The 20490-nt window shown below is 46.5% G+C and overlaps 3 protein-coding genes across 4 annotated transcripts; 2 read left to right on the top strand and 1 right to left on the bottom strand.

Annotated features, from left to right (window-relative positions):
• The first annotated feature begins 3614 nt into the window (after positions 1–3614).
• LOC123189768 (uncharacterized) lies at positions 3615–6661 on the top strand. Its single transcript, XM_044602258.1, has 4 exons — positions 3615–3925; positions 4788–5016; positions 5365–5517; positions 5908–6661. The coding sequence occupies exons 1-4, from the start codon at positions 3683–3685 to the stop codon at positions 6579–6581; spliced, it is 1299 nt and encodes a 432-aa protein (XP_044458193.1). The 5' UTR covers positions 3615–3682; the 3' UTR covers positions 6582–6661.
• A 1470-nt stretch (positions 6662–8131) lies between these two features.
• Positions 8132–9990, top strand: LOC123189767 (uncharacterized). Its single transcript, XM_044602257.1, has 3 exons — positions 8132–8761; positions 9358–9530; positions 9623–9990. The coding sequence occupies exons 1-3, from the start codon at positions 8267–8269 to the stop codon at positions 9765–9767; spliced, it is 813 nt and encodes a 270-aa protein (XP_044458192.1). The 5' UTR covers positions 8132–8266; the 3' UTR covers positions 9768–9990.
• Positions 9991–10733: 743 nt separating this feature from the next.
• On the bottom strand, positions 10734–16579 carry LOC123189766 (nuclear transport factor 2). 2 transcript variants are annotated; one of them, XM_044602256.1, is made up of 9 exons: positions 16307–16579; positions 16050–16190; positions 14827–15139; positions 14158–14450; positions 13917–14076; positions 12466–12584; positions 12326–12391; positions 11745–11826; positions 10734–11189 (listed from the first exon to the last, which is right to left on the bottom strand). In XM_044602256.1, the coding sequence occupies exons 1-9, from the start codon at positions 16361–16363 to the stop codon at positions 11074–11076; spliced, it is 1347 nt and encodes a 448-aa protein (XP_044458191.1). In that variant the 5' UTR covers positions 16364–16579; the 3' UTR covers positions 10734–11073. The 2 variants fall into 2 exon arrangements, with proteins under 2 accessions (XP_044458191.1, XP_044458190.1); XM_044602255.1 differs by having other exon boundaries at positions 12466–12587; positions 16307–16577.
• Between the last annotated feature and the right edge of the window lie 3911 nt (positions 16580–20490).

Raw genomic sequence — 20490 nt, 5'->3', positions numbered from 1 at the left:
ACACCTTCACTCCCATAATATTACCAGCCTCCTCCTCATATGTGATCAAGCTTGTCAGGCCCTCAGCATAGAGCAAAAACAAGTATGGTGATAAAGGGTCTCCCTGTCAGAGTCCCCTGGAAGGGACAAAAAAATCAGTTAACACATTGTTTACTCGTACCTGATATTTCATTGTACGTACACATTCCATGATCATTGCCACCCAGTTTGGTGTGAACCCTAGACGCAACAGTATGGTCTCCAAAAAAGTCCACTCGACCATGTCATATGCCTTGTGCATGTCAAGCTTAACCGCACATGTCCCATATTTGCCTGTAGTCTTCTTTTTGATTGCATGATATGACTCAAAAGCTACCAAAAAATTATCCATGATAAGACGTCCCGGAACGAACGCACTTTGATTGGGAGATATAATCTCACACAAAATATGTTTTAGACGATTAGCTAGTAATTTTGAGATCACCTTATACACCATGTTGCATAAACTGATTGGCCAAAACTGAGTTATGACTGATGGATCATCAACCTTCGATATGACCACGACAGTGGTATCATTCCACCCTTCTGGAATCTTCCTAGGATTAACAGCCATCAGTACTTCATCAACCAAATCCTCACCAATGATATGCCAAAATCGTTTGTAAAAAATAGCATGTAACCCATCCGGACCAGGAGCTTTTAAATCACCGATATTAAATAAAGCTTTTTTAACTTCCTCTCTTGTATAGGGCTTATTCAGCTCGTCATTCATTGCGTTAGTCACTCTCGGCTTCACCTTCTCAACAACATTCATGTCTGGAGCAAGCACACACCCCGTGAATAAGTTAGAGAAGTACGTTGCAACATGTGTTCTAATTGCCTCCTGGTCCTCGATCCATGAGCCATTATCTTCCTGTAAGCGCTTAATGAAATTTTTCTTGCGCCGTCCATTTGCTGCTTTGTGAAAAAATTCAGAGTTTCGATCCCCGCGAGTGAGCCAGACCGCTCGGCCCCGTTGCATCCAGTAAAGCTCGTCCTGCTCTAGTAGCTTCTCAATTTCCAAGTGTAGTTCATGTTGTCTAACCATCGCATCATCTGTTAAGGGACCCGAGAGAACCTCGTTTAACTTCTTATGTAACTCCCTGAGTCTAGTACGTGGTCCCTTAAGAACCTCTCTATCCCAACAGTGTAATGCATGATGCACATCAGCCATGAGCTCAGCTAATGCTGCTGTACCAAAAGATTTTCGAGTATCCCATGCCGTTTGAACAATCATCTATATACTCTCTTCTGCTAACCATCGTGCTTCAAACTTCCGAGGTCCAGATGGCCCCCTCGTTGCAAGTCTAACAAATGATCTGTAGTAATAAGAATTGGCTTATGGTGTGATTTATCAAACTCCTCATTACTTACACTAAAACCAGGGGAAAGATTAGCCCACTGCAAATTTCCAGTTGCCCGATCCAGCCGTTCTCTTATCTGCCCACGGCGCCAAGAAAATTTGTCGCCCGTGTACCCAAGATCATCCAAGCCGCAATCACTTAAGGCGTCGTTAAAAACTTGCATACAGCGCCGAGGACGTGCGGCGCCACCGTCTTTCTCATCAGCATGTAAAATCTCATTGAAATCACCAGCCATGAGCCATGGCAGGTTATTCATCGCATGCAACTGCCTTAGATAATCCCAAGACAAGTGCTTCCTGTCAGCGCTCGGTTCTCCATAGAACCCTGTAAAGCGCCACCCTCCAGTAATATTTTCATTAATTCAGATGTCAATATAGTTTAGTTGCACATCAGTTGATGTGACACCAAGACAACTAGACCAGAACATGACCAAACCTCCGCTTCTCCCATCTCTTTCTGAAACTTCCATGACATCAAAACCAAGCCTACTTCTCAACTTTTCTTCCTTAGCTTTATTCAGATGAGCTTCAGACAGAAAAAGCACATCCGGTCTGACTCGCCCTTGGATCCCCAAGAGCGCACGAATTGCCGCGGGCTTCCTCATCCCGCGGCAGTTCCAACATAAAATTTCCATTGCGTCCGGTCGAGCTCCTTCTCGGAGCTCGCTGATATCTGGTGGCTGGCATCCATCACAGTCGTGTTGTCCTTCTTTGACCTCTTCAAATCATGTGCAGAAGTATCATCATCTTCCACCTCAGTACCTACCAGTGCATGATTCTGAATTTCCATTGTTGTTGCACCTCCCTCTGTACCTGTAGCAGCTTGCATCGTGCCCAATTGGTTTGACATTGGATCTGAAACAACTATATCATTGTTCAATCTTTTCCTGCTAGAAGGCAGCTCAACCAATCCATCCTTCATGTTTTTTCAGGTTTCTATTCATATCAACTTCTTTCAGTCCTTTGTCGCTCCCATGATCGCGTTGAACTTGCATACCAGGCCTTGGCGCCAGCATCCACTCACCCCACTCCATACTCTCAGGTTCATGCTTTCCGTTGCCGTGCTCTAAGTGTGGGTGACCCATGCATCCACATACATAACAAAACACTCGTATTTTCTCATAAAGAACCGAGTAGTAAACCTTCTTCTGATTTTTGGTGATGGAAACAAAATGCAAAAGAGGCTGATCAACATCCAACTGAACTCGTACCCGAACAATTCTGCCATTGCCCCATCTAGGGTTTAACATCACGCTAGTAACCTTCCCTACCTTCTTTGCCAGGGATCTAATGATCGCATCCTTCCTGTACAGTGGAGGGAGATCAACTATTTGGATCTAGACTGAGAGCCTATTAAGGACGACTTCACCAAAATTGGTAAAACCATCATAGCTTTCAATTAGAACACCATGATCACGGAAGAGCCAAGGGCCCTCCTCTGTAACTCGTTTCCAGTCCTCCAGACAATTCACCGTGATAGTGAATAGATTCTCACCAACCGCAGTAAACGTCGCACCTTGTGCCAAGCTCCATGCTATACGCATCTGATCATAGAAAGCACCACGGCTGAAGGGTCTATCAGTGTGCACCCTCGCAATTACCATGAATTCCGCCCTGTCCGCCTCGTCCAGGAATTCCTCCTCGAAGTTTAGGTCGTCTTCCTCCCGCTCCTGGAGATTCAGTTTGCCTAACAATTCATCCACACCCGCAGGTCTCCCCGCCACCTTCGCGTTGTTCGCCGAGGACTGAGACCCCGCCATCGCTAGCCCCTCAGGAACAAGCCTCGTCGCAATGAACAAATCTTCAAAGATGGGCTCTGGAGCACGAAACAATCTGAACCCTAAAACGTCACAGCTAGGGGATATAGCGAACCCTAGACGTCGCCGCCAGGGGAATTTATCACAGGCTGACCCTAGTTATCTCGCTAGGGAAGTTTCTTTCCGAGGCGTCCTCGACTCGGTTACGGCGAAACTAAACCATCTCTATCTTTTTTTAGTGAGGGATACGGAACAGGTGATAACTTAAGTACTACTAGGAGGAGTACTAGTTCTCATCATTGTCTCGAAGAAAACGTGATGGTTTATTACGGCTGGATAATAGCCGACTCCTTTTCTTTGACGTTCAAAAAAGACTCCTTTTCTTTTCTTTTTTTTTTTTTAGAAACCAAGCCGACTCCCTGGCTCCGTGTGAATAGCTAGGGTGTTGTGTTCTGGGCTTAAGCGGGCTTCTGCCCTTTTCCCAGTAGGCCGCCAGCCACAGCCCACAAAACACACCCGCGGACTCTGCGGGAACAGGGGAACCATGTTGCGGGCGGCGGCGGCAAGGTGCGCCGGCGGCGCCATCCGGCGGCTGTCGGTGGCTTCGTACCCAGCAGCGGCAGGCGTGCGGAGGAAGCCTCCCCTGGACGAGGGGGACTGGTCCTACTACAAGGAGTGGTGGGGCGAGGACGACGGCCCCGGCGACGGAGCTCACACCGTCTTCCGCCGCCACTCCGAGCATGGCAATGGCGTCGTCTCCGTCGTTGCCTACCCAGCCTCCATACCGGTAGCTTCCCCTTACCTTCTCCCTACTTCCCTCTTGGTCTACTTCTTGCTTGAAGAAATGGAGATGAACAGCTCGTCGTCTCCTGCCAATTTTACAAAGCTAACGAGGGGAGATTGTTTGCCGATTGGAGCCACTAGAAGTTTTATCATCCAAATTTTTTTGAACCGGGCATAACTCCTTTCCATTACTTTGACATAACGGAAATACAAAGTTTTCACCATTGCAGTTACTAAGGAGGCGAGAAAGGGGAAAGCGAGTTCAACGCATCCTTGGGAAACCCACTGCAAGCACTCGTCCTCGAGCAGCTTACCGTGGGGCGAAAACCCAAGGACACCCAAACACAGAACTAGCCCTAAACGATATCATCCAGCGAGGTTTTGATACAGCAAAAGAGCTCACGCAGTAGCAGAATGAGAGCGCTCACACAGGAGCAGCATGACCACAGATCAAGACCAAGGCACACGACCAAGACGAGATTAACATGACCCAGCTCAGGCACAAGACCAAGGCACACAGTAGTTGTATCATCCAAATACTAGAGACTTAGACATCATGTGGCCACTAGAACATTTTTTTTCGTTTAGATCCATGCTGGTTCCTGGCAAAAGGGGTTAATTTTGATGCAATTTCACCTCTTGTGGTTTAGAACATGGCCACGTGGGGCAAAATGCTACTGCTCTGCATTATGTCTAATTTAAATGTTTGTATGCTTCTTACCATGATAAGCATCTTCATTCTGTGCCACCATGATCATTCGCGAGTCTTGTGATTTATCGCACTGTAAACAATAATGGATTTTTGAAGATTTTAGCTCAACCTATTTTGGACTCATACGGAAATACAAATTGTTTTGCTGTGACAGGCCAGCGATCAGTGGCCAGTGATGGAGAGATGGCTTCAAGAAAGAAATTTGGCAATATACCCAGAATCAAGTGGTGCTGACCAATTTAAGATACTAGGCTACCAATGGCGAGTAATGCGCTTTAACGACCATACACGGCAAAGTACTGCAAAAGTAATGGCGTGTTACCGGTCTGGGGGTGATAGAGCATTATACTCAATGCAGCAACCCAATTGTTTAGCTGTTCCTTGTGAGTTCATCTGTACTGTGTTCACACCTATGCTGATTGATGATAATTTCTCCATGCTGATGTTTATTTTTTTGGATTCATTTTGCATTTGTTATTCTGTAAGCATAACTTAGAAAGACGGCTTCTTACATACAAATCAAGTATACACACACTTACAGGTCAAAAGACATCAGTAAACATGATTCCTTGATTATTTCTTAGCTGCAAGTTTTTTATGCCATCGAGATCACAAGAAGAATTTCTGGTAGATGTGCACGGAACTGTTATTTGCAAAACTAAAATAATTTTGTTGGCACTTAAGTTTTGTCTTTTGCCTTGATACTATCATCTGACAGTCATTGTTTGCAGATGTCAAGAGCATGGTATCAGCAGGGTTGACAGCACTCCCTAGTTGTTCTTATGATCTCCCTCAAGCAGTTTCTGAGCCGAACACTATGAAAATTCTTTGCATCGGTCATGGTGGCGGCAGCATACCATTGTTTTTGGCTAGTAAATTCAGAGGTATGTACTACCACAGGTTTTACTAATGATTATTACTGCATAGATTGATACTGGATTTTTTTTGTTTTGCTGATACTTTGTTTCCTGTACAGTGAACTTGAAATGAAGTTATTATCTTCTGGTCTTTGTTGGTCAGTTAGAAACTATACCTGGCTTGGCTTGTTTAACTGCAAAAAGAGTGCAGTACTAATAAGTAATAACTTGCACGTGAATACACAATATATTTTAGATGTGCAAATGCATTCCCAGCTCTAAATAGTTGGGAGTCAGCTCATTTGATGGAACATTTGGTCTAACATACATACTATTCCTATTGTAGTTCTAGTTGTAGATCCTTGATTCTGCAGCTGTCCACCTCATAGAAACACTAACATATTTCATCTGTTTCAGGTGCTGATGTCCACATTGTGGAGATCGATCCAGTTGTCGTCTCAGCCTCGGTCGAATCCATGGGCTTCCCGGCATCATGTGCGAAAGGGTTATCAGCCCACACCATGCAGCCCGCCGACGGCGACGAGCTGCTATGGAACGGCGTCCACGACCGCATCTCCCTCCACGTAGAGGACGCGGAAGACTTCATCGCCGGCGACAGCAATGTCTATGACCTGGTCTTCATCGACGCGTACGACGGGAACGACATATTCCCCCGCAAGCTCTGGGACGCCGACGGGGCGTTCCTGAGGAACCTGGAGGAGAAGGTCCACCCGGTCCACGGCACCGTGGTGGTGAACCTGCACTCCGACTCGGGGCCGTCGTCCCCCGACGTCGACGACGAGGCCCCCTTCGAGAACGTGCTCCCCATGGGCAGGTACGTCTCCCACGTCTGCCGGGCCTACAAGCGGCACTTCGGGCTGGCCTTCACGGTGGCCTCCCCCTGGCTCTGCAACATCACGCTGGTCGCCTGCCGCGACAAGGCGATACTGAAGGGCGTGCCGGTAGGGCGTAGCCATAGGGATTTTGTTCTCAGCAAGCTTCTGTCGAGGTCGAGCATGGTCGAGCAGGCGCTGGACCTGCCGTTCCCCTGTCTGCAGTATGTCAAGAATGGCTTCACGCTGGTTGAATAATGTGTGTGTTCGTTTGGTTTTGGACGGAAGGCGTGAGAATAATCTGATGTTTTATGCGCAACCCTCTCTTGTTGTGCTCACCATTTGCTCTCCCACATTGCTGGGTGTTCCTGAATCCTGAGCTTCGTGCGGGGTTTTTATTGTGACCTGCCGGTGAGCAGTGCACATCAAGTTGATGAATGTGTTGTGTGCTGCTTCTCTTTTCGAGATTCATCTTCAGTTTTAGCTGTCGAAACTGAAATATGTTCCCGAACAGTAGCCCTAAGCAACACGGTCGGGCGGTCCAGGTTACACGGCGTGTGATTTGACTTGTGAGGAGGTTTGGCCACAAAGTCTGGGGCGGGCACGTGAGATTCATCAAACCGGACGCCGATGGCTTAGTTTTAGCCAGGCAGGTGGATGCGTGCCCACGAGGTTCCTGCGCTTGCAAATTGACCCGCGATCATCTCCAAGCAAAGCCCGGTTGACAAATGGCTTAGTCTAGTATCCTCTTGCCGTGAAAGGGTGAACTGGAACTTTCAGTTATTCTTGGCTTGCATTTGCAGTTGAAAACAAATGTATATAGCGAACTAAGCATAGCTTGGAGGGTTCCGTTCGCATATTTGTAAACTTGACATGGATGCTCGTATATTTTCTGAATTTATTTTCGTTTCTCCGACGCTATTCTTTCAACCATATGATGTGTGTGTCAATTATGAGGCGTTTAAGATATGCCGGTTCAATCTCTCTCGAAGATGCCCATAGGGATATAGAGTATTTACATGCGTTCATAGGACGGATGTGCGTGTGTTTTTTTTGTTTTTCTTTTGCATGATGATATGTGTCTCGTTAATAAAATAAAGAAAGATTCGGTTACAAGCCACATAAACATCGACATTACATGACTGAAAAGATAGGATAATCATATGCAAAAAAACTAGCGCATGTCCCTCTTCACTAAGGAAAAGAAGAAAAATCACCTCTTCACATGAGCTCGACGCGGCTTCATCGCTGATCAACAGCTTTACGGACCTCAAAAGTAGTTTGCTTGAAGCAAAACCATTACCGTTGAAAGAATCAGACCGGGGCAACATGTCCCCGGACACACCATCGAACTCCAGAACTGATACCCCCGCACGACTATGACGCCGAAGGAGGAAACCAGAACTGTCAGCCTTCAACCACAAATCCAGCACAAGATGCACCATCTTTCAGCGGTCACATGCGTAGACAACCATCTGCGCGTACTCCTGGACGACAAAACCTCCCTGCTCCACCATGGGCCTCTACGTTATACTATGTTTCTTGAGCGTGCGTTTTTCTTGAGCCTCTACGTTATACTATGTTTCTATAAAAATGTACACACTACACGCATGTAGAATTGTAGCATTCCACAAGCACAAGCTTGGAATTAAAGCATGAGCCGTCGTCGCCGGCGGTCAGAAGTCACGAGATGCGTGCAGATCGGCCCGGTTGAAGCGTTTCCTTTTTCTTCCTGGATCGATATATCGAGCAGAGACGTGTTTTCGGTCTAGAACTTGTTTCTTGTAAGATCGATAATGGTTCACGTGCATGCGCCGACCGCCATACAAGTCCAAGCAACGCGGTTCCTGTGCTATTAATAAAATCGATCAGCCACGACGAGACGAGAGGTAAGATCTCGACTTGGGAACTCTCACAAGAAGACGCCCAGAGGAGAGGAGAGGATGCTGCTGAGGAGCTCCTCCACGCCATTCCTGCACGCCTTCCTCTCCACCACCTCCTCCTCCCCTACGCCCCCCTCCTCCCTCCAGCTCCGGCGAGCCTTCTCCGACGGCCACCTCCCTTCGCTCAACCCCTCCTCCTCCGGCGACGACGACAGCAAGACCACCGGCCTCTACACCGAGCTCTCCTTCTCCATCTACAACACCTTCAGCAAGGCCAAGCTGGAGCCCCACCAGGAGCAGGAGATGGAGGAGGAGCAGGAGCAGCAGGCGGCGCAGCCGGAGCTGCCGCTGTTCCTGGCGAGGGGCATGGGGATCGACCGCCTCGCCTCCGGCCTCTTCACCGCCGGCATGGGCTCCGAGGCTGCCCTGGCTAGGATGGCCAGCGGGGTGGACCAGAAGGCCGTGCTGGCGCTGGACGCCCAGTACAAGGAGATGGTGGACGAGCAGCCCGGCAACGCCCTGTTCCTGCGCAACTACGCGCAGTTCCTGCACGAGGTACGTACGATCTAGCGGCTCTACTATCTTCCCGTTAGTTACTGTTAGTTTGCCACTCATAGCTATATGTCACCTTCTTGAAGAGTTGTAATATCTCCTCATTGATGTTCTTGGCGTTCATAATGCATGTAACTAAAGTTCAGTACGTTGGTGGCATCCGTAATCACAGTCAACGCAAGTGAGTTTTGGAACTATATGTATCTGCCATTCTCCCAAGTCCCTACCACTTGAATCATGTTAGTGGGTTTCAAAGATGTCGGCTAGGCTCTTTTTTCTTTCTCAATGAAAGGGTGCTCAAAGAAAGTGCGTCCACCTCGTCGGAAAGAAAGGTGCAGCGTAGTGGAGGCATTTGTGCAACTTTAATTTCAGTAGAAAAACATTTGTGCAACTTTAGGCTTTAACAAAAATGTACTCCAATTACTCGGGTTTCGCACTTTTAAATCGAGCTCAGGTTGCACAACTGATTCTGAACTGATGCAGTGCAGTTCAAGCTTTGATACCAATCTGCAGAAAGCAAAAGCACTGTGCAAAATTTAACCAGTAGCCCAGTACTGCTCTTGACTTGATGCCCTGTACCGAACTGATGAATGAATCAGGTGAAGTGCGACTCGAGAAGGGCGGAGGAGTACTACTCGCGCGCGATGCTGGCGGACCCGACCGACGGCGAGATCATGTCGCAGTACGCCAAGCTGGTGTGGGCGGTGCACCGCGACCACGAGAGGTCCCTCACCTACTTCCAGAAGTCGGTGCAGGCGGCCCCGCGGGACAGGTACGCACCACACAAATACTGTAATAAATCTAGGCTCCTTCGAGCTGGCCGGTATGGCTGACGTGGTGGTGCTGTGGCGACGTGCATGGCAGCCACGTCCTCGCGGCGTACGCCAGCTTCCTGTGGGAGCAGGACGAGGATGAGGACGACAATGACGACGGCGGTGTTGGGGGAGGCGAGCAGGGATCACCCGGGCGTGCTGCGCAGCCGAGGCAGCTGGCTTCCACGGCCGTTTGACTACCAGGGGTGGCCAAGATGGGCTTAACGATGTGCGTGCTGATGAGTGATGACCATGCTTGTATGATGTTTCTGTATAATCTGCAAAATGTTTGGACGATCGAGGTGCTGCTACGGAATAAAGAACGTAACTGTTGAGGCGATGGAAGGCTGTACCTGTAAACACTGGTGATTCCGTCTGCCGATGCAAAGTTGCTATACTATGTTTATTGGCTAATTGCAAGATCCTGCAGGCTCTGTATTTACCTGCTTGTGGAGTCCCATGCTGGATTTTATAACGCTGGAGAGTGGCGCCTTGATGGGCTGGCACAGGTCTTTATGCTTCCGTGGGAGGCTGCAACTGCAATAGCTAGCTGCGTCACCACTCCCACCATGCCCTAAAATTGGATTTTACACTAGGGGAGAGAAGTATTTTGGGCATGAACAAAGTTTTTGCTGTAACAGCAATGCCCTAAAACTAGTGCCTTAAAAAAAATTTGGAAGCCAATTGAAACATAAGATCCGACGGTGGAGAGGCAAGGAGGCGGATCTGACTGTCGCCGAGCAGACACTAAAACGCAACTTTCTGCATAAACGCGCTAAGCACCCAGCTGTTAACCAAAGCTGGCACTAAAAGACTAGCAAACTCTACCTCAAGTGAAGGCGCCCGCACGCATCCATCTGAGCCGTGTGTATGTCTACCACCCGTCGCAACCCAGCGCCAGAGCTCAACAGCAACGCACAATGCGGTACAAAGCCATGATGACCTGTGTGAACCAGCCTTCACCTACAGCATCGTGCTTCACAGAAACTACAGGTTTTTGTAAGCTACAGCAATATCCACAAATTAAAAGTTCTGAAGTCTGGCGTGCTAATGGTAGACCAGGAACAGCAACACCAGCCACCAGCCACAGCCTTTGCCGGATGATGCAGCTGAGCTAAAGCAATCCAAGTAACCCTGCATGGTTCGGTCCCATCCCAGATATATGTTAGGCGCCACTGCTGACTCATGGCAACATGCTGGGAAATTATTAAACCTGATGACTGACAATCGGAATACTCTTGACAGTGTTCTCAAATGGCCAAGGATCAACTAACACTGATCCATTTTTCCCCATGTTTTAGTTCATACCAGATAGGCGACACGATCATGTAGCAAAAACACTAAAAGAGTCCCATCTAGAAACGAGTCATTCTCGATAGCAGCTACACAAAACGCAAGTTCTCCAGGTAATCGCGCTTTGTTGTGACAAAAATATGGCCAGGCCGCACCAGATCGAGAGCACCAAATGGGATGCGACCATTCGCCAGCAGACCAAATGTGAGATTAGTCGTAGCCGTCGTATTGGTGCCCGCCCCTCCTTTGGTAACCATTTCCCTTTGACCGTGCAGCGTAATCCCCGTCGTAGCGCCCACCATATTGACCCCTTCCCCGCCCTCGCCCTGCAAAGTGAGCAAGTTACAAAAATAAACAAGGCTTGTTTATTAAACTCGATTTTGATCAAATACTGTACAATACAGAGGTAGTTTTCGCGTTTCTTTGAAAGTACTCCCTCTGTAAACAAATGTAAGACATTTTGGCAGTTTAAGGATTATGATGCATTTTTATCATGTAGTCATGTTCTTAGGGTACTTGACAGTGGAGAAATTAAATTGCACTGTATAACATGAAAGACCATAATACTGTCTAAAATATGTCTATATACATCCGTATGTGTAGTCCATTTGAAATCTCTAAAAAGACAAATATTTAGGAACGGAGGGAGTAGTCATGTTCTTAGGGTACTTGACAGTGGAGAAATTAAATTGCACTGGATAACATCAAAGACCATAGTACTGTCCCCAAATAATGAGGTTACAGAAACCTCATTCAATGTGTCGAGCATAGGTTAGTACAGAACAAGACATACCCTACGAACAGCAGCAGTTGGCACAAAGATCGTTGGTAAAATATATCTGCCAAACCACGGTCATGAGGAAATCAAAATTTATACTTACTTCCGCCGCCGCGAAAGACTCCACTGCCAGGCCTCCTCTCCTCAACATGTACTAGACGCCCATTCAACTCTATTGGAGATGCCTGATGTATAAAAGATCACCATAACAAGATATGTTCAGGTATAATATGACATCATATAGATGGCATTCAGCCATTCACAGACCACTCTGTTTCACACATTTTATGGACATCAAACACTGGCTCAAACTAGAATACAAATAATGAAGATTCTTGATCTAATCATGCAACTTGTCTGGTGAAGTGGAGGATAAAAGATCTTGACTATGTTGCTTTGCTTATGCAACAAATGAAGTCCATGGCTATTCTATGTAATTTTGACCTTTCAGCAAAATATATTTTTTGTTATGTTTCTTAATGTAGAATGTGAAAACATAAATGTTAGGCACTTGGGCATTTCAGCCACTAAACTCAGGACAGGTTGCAAGAAACTAATTCACAATGTAGTTGTACGAAGTGATTCAAGGCATGGTCTTTATAACCCTCCCTTTTTTTCAATCCAGGGTCATCTGCACAAGTTGTGCTATAATAATGCAGAAGCATGAGAAACTGAGAAACTCACATCCAACGCATTCTGGATGCCACTCATGTTTTCATACTCAATAAATCCAAAGAAAACTCCAGCCTCCTGCATATTAGTACACGAATTAGGAAACCCAACAGAAGGAATTAGAGGAAGAGCCTAGATAGAAGGCAAGATACCTTGCGACTACGTATAGCAACTCCATCAGGTTTAATTCTTCCAAAAGCCTGAAAGACCTTCTCAAGATCAAAGACTGAAGTAGCTGGAGAAAGATTACCGACATATACTGATAGGAACTCTTCTGATAGAAAAGAAAAACAATCATCAGTCAATACACAACCAAAAAGATTATGTCCACAGGAATTATCAGACAGACACTAATACCAGACATTGCAGATGAAAATTGGTGTTTTTCTTTTGCAAGGAATATAAAAGTTATATAACAAAACAGGTTCGAATGGCTCTGGACAAGAGACCAAAAGTATGCATAATGCCATGCAAGTTCAAAGGTATATTGCTCGGTTTCCTGCGCTTTACATACGCCCAGAAAAACTTCACTTAACTACCAGGTCAGAAAACCCACATGTGAAGAAAAAGGTCACATACAGAAATCATTAGCATATTAATGAATCTAAAAGAACATGCCAGATTTAAGTTTCCAATAAGCTCTTCCAGCAAGAAAAATACAGCATTACATGGTTTCCAATTCTTAAACATATAGTTAACCAGCAGCAGATGGACAGCTAGCATGAGTAAACAATGATTGTGGAGGGGAAAATCATCAAACGAGCAATATGATACCGCTACCGTTAACCCCCATAATTCATGATTATACAGCCACTCTCAAATATCAATAACAAATAAGTTACTGCTATACAAAACACACACACAAAACAAAATGTGACACGAGTTGAAAAACAAACAGAAGACAAAGCATGTAAACATATTCAAACAAGAGCTTCCCCACTTAGGATTTCACCTAACTGCTCGATAAAAAATGGGCATTAAGGGCCTGCTTTGGCAATGTTCCAGAATTTTCGTGCAATATGTATATGGTTGGGCTTATTCTTGGCTTTTGCACCTAGGCTTAAAAGCCAAAAAGGCAACTGTTTATGGGCTTTTCGTTTCGGCTTTTGGCTTATGACTCAATATTGTTACATGATGGAATAAGACAAAAGCCAAAGCAAAAGGCCCATAAATAGATGTTTTTTAGGCTTTTAAGCAAGAGTGCAAAAGCTAAGAATAAGCCCAGCCAAACAGCCTAGGCAGGAACTTAAGTGCGCCTAGGCTCTAGGCGATAGCAAAATGCCTAGCGCATAAATGTGCGCTTTGGTCAGAAAAGCGCAAGGCGGTGCCAAAACGCACAATTAACGCCTAGCACTTTTTTAACTATGCTTCAAACTACCTAACAAAGAAGTTGTGTTTAAATCCAAGACAGGAAAGTTTGAATAACAAACAAGTTGAAACCCATTCCCAGTGGTAAAGGGGAGAGGGTATCAACAGAGAACAGCTAATCGTTAGTGGGTAGATAAGGTTTGCCAAATGTTAGTGCTTAGTAATAACAAAAAAACATAGGGAAGGTCCCAACAAAGGAGTCATGAGAGTAAAAAAAGTTAGAGTAGAAAGAAACCTTCATCCTCAGGAACATTGACATCCCGACGAGTGCCCAAGTTCGATTTTTCTTGCACTGGCACAGGCTGAGTTTGTCCAACCAGCTCTGATTCTGCGGTCCCTGTCATAGCCCTGTTAACTGGAGTGGAGTGGATAACCTGACTAGCATTTGCTCGCAGCTGACAAATTTGCAACCGATTAGGCATCAAGTTAAAACTAAGGATTGAGAATGAATAAAGTTACAACATATGTTAGCTTACCACTGAAGCATATGTTTGCTTAGGCGGTTCTCCTACAGGCTCTTCTTCAGGTGTAGGTGGGGAAGGAGGGTGGGGAGGAGCAAGAGATGCATCCTGTTTAACGTCTGTCGAACTAGGGAGGGAGGGAGCAGGATCTTCAAAATGAGTTTCTCCGTTGACTGCAGACTCAAATTCCAAAGGATCTTGCTGCTGCATTTCATGATTCTCATATATAATACCATTAGCCCTTTCGTCGGTATCAGCAGGAGCTGCAAACCCCTTCAATTCAAGTTCTTCAGCCACATAATCAGATGCTGAGGAATCAACCAACAAAAAAATGGTTATCATTTTGACCATGGCTACAGTTGGAACAAACTTTTTCTCAATAAATAATGCAGAAGAATACATCAATGAACTGGAAATAAATGAATAAAGTAGGATTATGTAGGGAGGAGTACTGCCCATGTAAAAAGGGTTACCACCAAAATTACGACCAAAGTAATAGCACTTAGAGTGAAAAGGAGGAGGTAAATGGAAAACAGACCAAAATAAACATATTTGTCAAAGAGAACCAGCACCGAAAGAACTTTAGATAGAGAGAGAAGAACCGAAATGAAGTTGATTTACTGACAATATATCATAGAACAGTTATCATGTAACTCAAATTATAGAGGTGTCAGGAGGCAATACCTGTTTCGGTCATGGTATTATGAGCAACCATCTGGGGAAATTGGTTAGCATAACCGTAATCAGCAACTTGGTAATGATCATCATACTCATCACAGATGAACTGAAAGATGTCGCTGTCTACAAAAAATCCATCTGGTTTGACCTGAGGAGCAAGAATGATACTCTGGGAGAATCTCTTGCGTAAAGGGTAGCCTTTCAATTGCACTAGGCCAGTAACCAACAGAGTGATGGCTCCAGCCCATGATTCCAAGAAATTAGCCGTTTTAATCTCGACCTTTTGAACATTCATGGACATCAATATGTCATTGATTTCCTGCATATTTTCGAAAGAACAAAAGGTGAGAGAAATCAGAAACCTTCAGTTTGCAAGCTGAAACCATTGACACAAGACGATATATAAAATATAAATTATAGATCCCATTACTTCAATGCCCAATTTTCAGGAAACTGAACTATGAAACATCCGAAAGCACAACAAGACCAAAGAATTATAATCCTCAGGGAATCAACATTAACCAGAGACCTTATGAACTGTGGTTACTAAAACATAACTATAAAATACAAAGATAACCAGTAATCCAAAGAAACCTTATAAACTGTGATTGCTAATTCATCATAAAACGTGACTAATAAAATACAAAGATCGCCTGGTAAAAAAATGAGGTTATAAAATGATGTTTCTGCATTTAAATTGCACAAAATGAGAAAGCAACTTAACATACAAGATCAAACCAAAATCCACATATTTTGCTCTGTATACCCTCGAACACTAATATGTTTACTTCTAGGAATTGCATAACAAAACTGGGAAATGCATTAAAACCAAATAGACAACACAAGAGGTTCTACGTTAACTGATACAAATACCAACACCATTAGGAACCAATTGGAGCACCAGATCCTGAATCATAAAAACTTCTCAATTTGGTATCAGCATTTCTCCTAATAGATCGTCTTACGGAACTTTGCAACTGCTGCCTACGCGTTCCAAAAGGTCCAGCAGAAGATGTCAACATAAACCAAGGCGTCCAAAAGTACTAAGACATGAGGCATATTCAGTCGGATGCATATAATCACCAAAATTCCACCAAACAGGCCTGGCATCAACATGCATTACACACGACCCACTTGTACTTGACACAACACAGCATGGCGATGAGCATCGGCGACAAAGGGAGTAAATACAGCAGAATTGCAGAAACATGACCAGATTGGGTTCATACCTCGGCCGTCTCCCCGAACTGGGACTCCATGGTCTGGCAGTCGACCCTCACCACGGTGCTGCCGTTGGTGTAGAACTGCCGCGCCAGCTCCGGGGTGCTGGCCAGGACGCTGTAGTAGCCGGCGAGGAAGTAGGACCCCACCTGCGGGCAACCAACCACAACCAAAAAACCCTACGCGTCAGGCAAAAACCCCAGGCTCCTCCTCCCCCAACCAAAACACCGCGCGCGGTCTCCACTCGGCGTGTTTCGGCGCTCACCTCGAAGGCGTAGGGGTGGCCGGCGATGCGGTGCTGCTCCCGCCGCAGTTCGTCCATGGCCGGCGAAAACCCTAGCGGGGGCGGGCCTCGGCTAGGGGACGGCGCGCCCTCTCGCGAGGCGCGCGCGGCGAGGGGACGGGCGGGGCGCGGCGACGGCTAGGGTTTGCGGGGGTCCGGGGCTCGTCGCGTCGCGTCGGCTTGTGGGTGCGGGGAACGGAGGCGAATGGGGGGTCGGAGACGGGGGATCGAAACGGGGAGGGAGGGGAAGGGAAGGGAAGGTTTTAAAATGGGCTCACTGGTCGCCGCCTGGCTGCCTCGCTGGCCTGTTTACTGCCTTCCTCCTTTCGCTATCCCGTTTCCTTTCCGGGAGCCGTCCCGGTCGTCTCTGATTCCGTTGGTCAAGTCGCGCGAGACGCCGGTGGTTGCGGTCCGGTCTCCAGGGTCCGGCGGTGCCCATTGCGGGTGGGTCCCGGGAAAAGTGGCTCGGCAGGCGGGGCTGAGCCTGTGGGGACCCCACCGTGCTATAGCACACGAACATTGTTTTTTTTGGGGGGGAAAACAAATAATTGGGTTCACTCACAAAAATTTGGGTGTGATATTGGACGCGGGTTTGTGGAACATAGTTCCACGAGAACCCCTTGGAATGGAATAGTAAATTTGGAAAGAAACAATATTAAGGAAAATACAAAAAAATGTTTTTTAATTGTACACATGATCGACCGGTATACTCACGCATGGAGTTTCATGAAGAAATGACGTTCATGGTATTCGGGGCAAAAATGAAAAAAAAAAGTTATATTCAAAAACATTGTTCGAAGGAATAGTAAGAATGAACTGTATTTTCTTCTACGAAATACCCCGAGTGTCATTCCTTCACGGAACTTCATACATGAGTATAATGGCCGAGCAAGGTTGATGCCCTGAAATTTCATATATTTCTGGTTTCTTATGTATAGTATTTTTTTCTTGGATTTACTATTAACATGTTTATTTTCGGTGTGATGTTACGCTTAAAGGAATAGCAAATAAACATCAAATTCAGACTGGATAGAAAAAAGTATGTTTTCCGTTCAGAAATGTAAGATGTTCTGGGTACTTATTATGAACTACATACTTTTGGGGGGGGGGGAGTATGTGACGCCCTCGATTTAATCGTACACTAATCATATATGCAACTGTATACGATCAAGATCAAGGACTCACGGGAAGATATCACAACACAACTCTAGACACAAATTAAAATAATACAAGCTTTATATTACAAGTCAGGGGCCTCGAAGGCTCGAATACATAAGCTCGAATACACAAGAGTCAGCGGAAGCGACAATATCTGAGTACAGACATGAGTTAGACAAGTTTGCCTTAAGAAGGCTAACACAAAAGCATCAACGATCAAAAAGGCAAGGTCTCTTGCCTGGAAGCCTCCTAACTACTCCTAGTTGTCTGCAATCTTCACGTAGTAGTAGGAATCCTCCGGGTAGTAGTAGTCATCAGTGGCGTCGTCTGACTCCTGGGATCCGTCATCTGGTCGCAACAATCGGGTATGGGGAAAAAGAAGTAGCAAAGCAACCGTGAGTACTCATCCAAAGTACTCGCAAGACTTACATCAGATCTAAACTAAATATGCATCTGTATCAAAGGAATGGGTTGTATCTGTGGACTAAACTGCAGAATGCCAGAAGGGAAGGGGAAAGCCTAGCCTATCGAAGACTAGCATCTTCTGGAAACCACCATCTTGCAGCAACATGAGGGAGTAGAGTAGCATAAAGTAAAGTAGTAGTAAAGTTATCAACCTCGGCCAGAGATCCTTTCTCGACTCCCTGCGAGAAAGTAATCCCAGAGCCATACTATCCAGTTATCATCACAATCCAATTCTCATCACCATGTCTCATCTCAAGTATCCAGTTCTAGTTGTATCGATCGAGATACAACTCCAAGTGTCCGTTACCGTAGGACAGGCTATCGATAGATGTTTTCTTCCCTGCAGGGGTGCACCAACTTACCTACCACGCTCGATTAACTCCGGCGGACACACTTTCCTGGGTCATGCCCGGCCTCAGCCAAACAATACGCCGCAACCCTACCTAGGCTTAATAGAGAGGCCAGCACGCCAATCTAAACCTATGCCCCCATGGGTCATGGGCCATCTCCCCGGGAACTCCTGCACGTTGCGTACATGGCCGGTGAGCAGACCTAGCTACCTCCTTCAACAAGGTAGGTGCTTTCCAGTCCAACCCGGCGCGCGCCGCTTAGTCGCTGACGTCTATTAAGCTTCGGCTGATGTATACGACGCAGAACGCCCATACTATGCCCACGTCATGGTTAGTGCTATCAGGCCAGAGGCCCCTCGGATCAAATATCCAAATCGTAGTGGATTAGGAGCGTGCGGTAACGAGCAGAGACTCACGATCGATGTGACCCCGTCGCCCCGTCTCAAGTACTTGCGGCAAGGGATAAGAATGCCCGGCCACGCCTCGTAAGTATCTCGCGGGCACCTTCCAGGTCAACCCGACTCCACATCACTCACTAATTAAGCTCGCGCGGGTACCCCTCGGGGTCGACCCGTCTTTAGTAACATGGCTCAGTGTGAAGTCATAGTAACCATAGTAACTGTGTGTCTAACACCAAGGGGAAAACCCGAGGAATCACCCCCGGTGAATCCCACTCAATGTTATCATCAAGGTGAACGTAAGAGGATCCACCCTTGAGGTTCACACTTGAGGGGTTGCACGACACAGTGGTAACGGAAGTGGTTAAGGAGGAAATCACCCTCGATGACCTCGACCGTATAGCTACACTACGGAGATCTCATCGGGAGTGATGTAAGAGGTTCCACCCTCGGCACTCGATGTTAACTCTGCAGAGTCGTACAACTAGGGGGGTGATGTGCGGTGTCGGGGCCTGGACGTCGATCACGTTGATCAAGTAATCGAATATAAAGCGGTGCAACTGGGACAAGGTAGGGTCACTGATGGATCACTAACCATCCTATACTAAGCACTTTAGGATACGCAGGTAAGGTATGAAAGCAAGTAACAACAATAGGCTGTGCATCAGAGTAGGATCATACAGAAAGCAGTAGCAGTTCTAATGCAAGCATGAGAGGCAAAGAAATGGGCGATATCGGAATGCTCAAGGGGGGGTTTGCTTGCCTGGTTGCTCTGGCAAGGAGGGGTCGTCGGTGACGTAGTCGATCACAGGGGCGGCATCGGTCTCGGGGTCTACCGGAGAGAAGGGGGGGAAGGAACAATAAATATAACGCAAGCATAGCATTACAAAGCATAACATGGCAATATGTTGCGCCGGGTGTGACCTAACGTAAGGCTACACGATATAGGTGAAGGGGGGAAATCAACGGTTCCGGACCTGTGTTAGACAGATGACCGGAGGGGGAATGTTTCATGTTCAGCATGCTAGGGGCATGTGACAGATGAATGGACCGCGTATTCGGGTTTGTTGGATTTTTCTGAGCAACTTTCCTATAGAAAACATTTTCATCCGAGTTACGGTTTATTTTCTATGAATTTTCAAAGATTAAACCATTTTCTGGATTTATTTAAATTAACAGAAATGGAAAATGACGTCAGCATGACGTACAGCCTTATCCGCATCCTGCAGTTGCAAGTTTGTAAGCTCCTGACGTAACTTTTCCACTTCAGAGGTGACATGCCCAAAGTTTTTCCTTACTCCACGCCCGCAGCCTGTTCATCATTTCCTTTAATGCATCGCGGACTGCCCCCAGGTTGCCCGCCGGCTTGCTTTTCCCCCAACTCTCAGCCACCACGGCACCCAAAGTGGGGTGTCGCTCCCACATTATTTCATACTTCGGTGAAGCTCTAGTCCGCACCGGCTCACTGAGTCCAAACTGAACCACAATCGGGACACGATCCGAGCATGACGATGCGAAGTGCCTCACTTGCGTGAAAGGGAACAGATCCCTCCAAGCCTCGTCGGCACATGCTCTATCCAGCCTGACCTTGACATTAACATCCCCATGTTGACCATTGTCGTAGGTGAATGGAATTCTAGAGAACCCCAGATCCATAAGTTCGCAGGCCATCAGGCAGTCCCTAAACAAGATCATCTGACTTTCCGATCGTTGAGCACGCGAGAAGTGTTCATGCTGCCACAATGCTTCATTAAAGTCCCCGCACACTAGCCACGGTTCAGCCGAAACCGCCCGG

This window comes from Triticum aestivum, chromosome 2A, assembly GCF_018294505.1.
Source record: "Triticum aestivum cultivar Chinese Spring chromosome 2A, IWGSC CS RefSeq v2.1, whole genome shotgun sequence".
Taxonomy (NCBI): Eukaryota; Viridiplantae; Streptophyta; class Magnoliopsida; order Poales; family Poaceae; genus Triticum; species Triticum aestivum.
The sequence above is the reverse complement of the archived record's forward strand: the minus strand, read 5'-3'. Positions and strand labels throughout refer to the sequence as shown.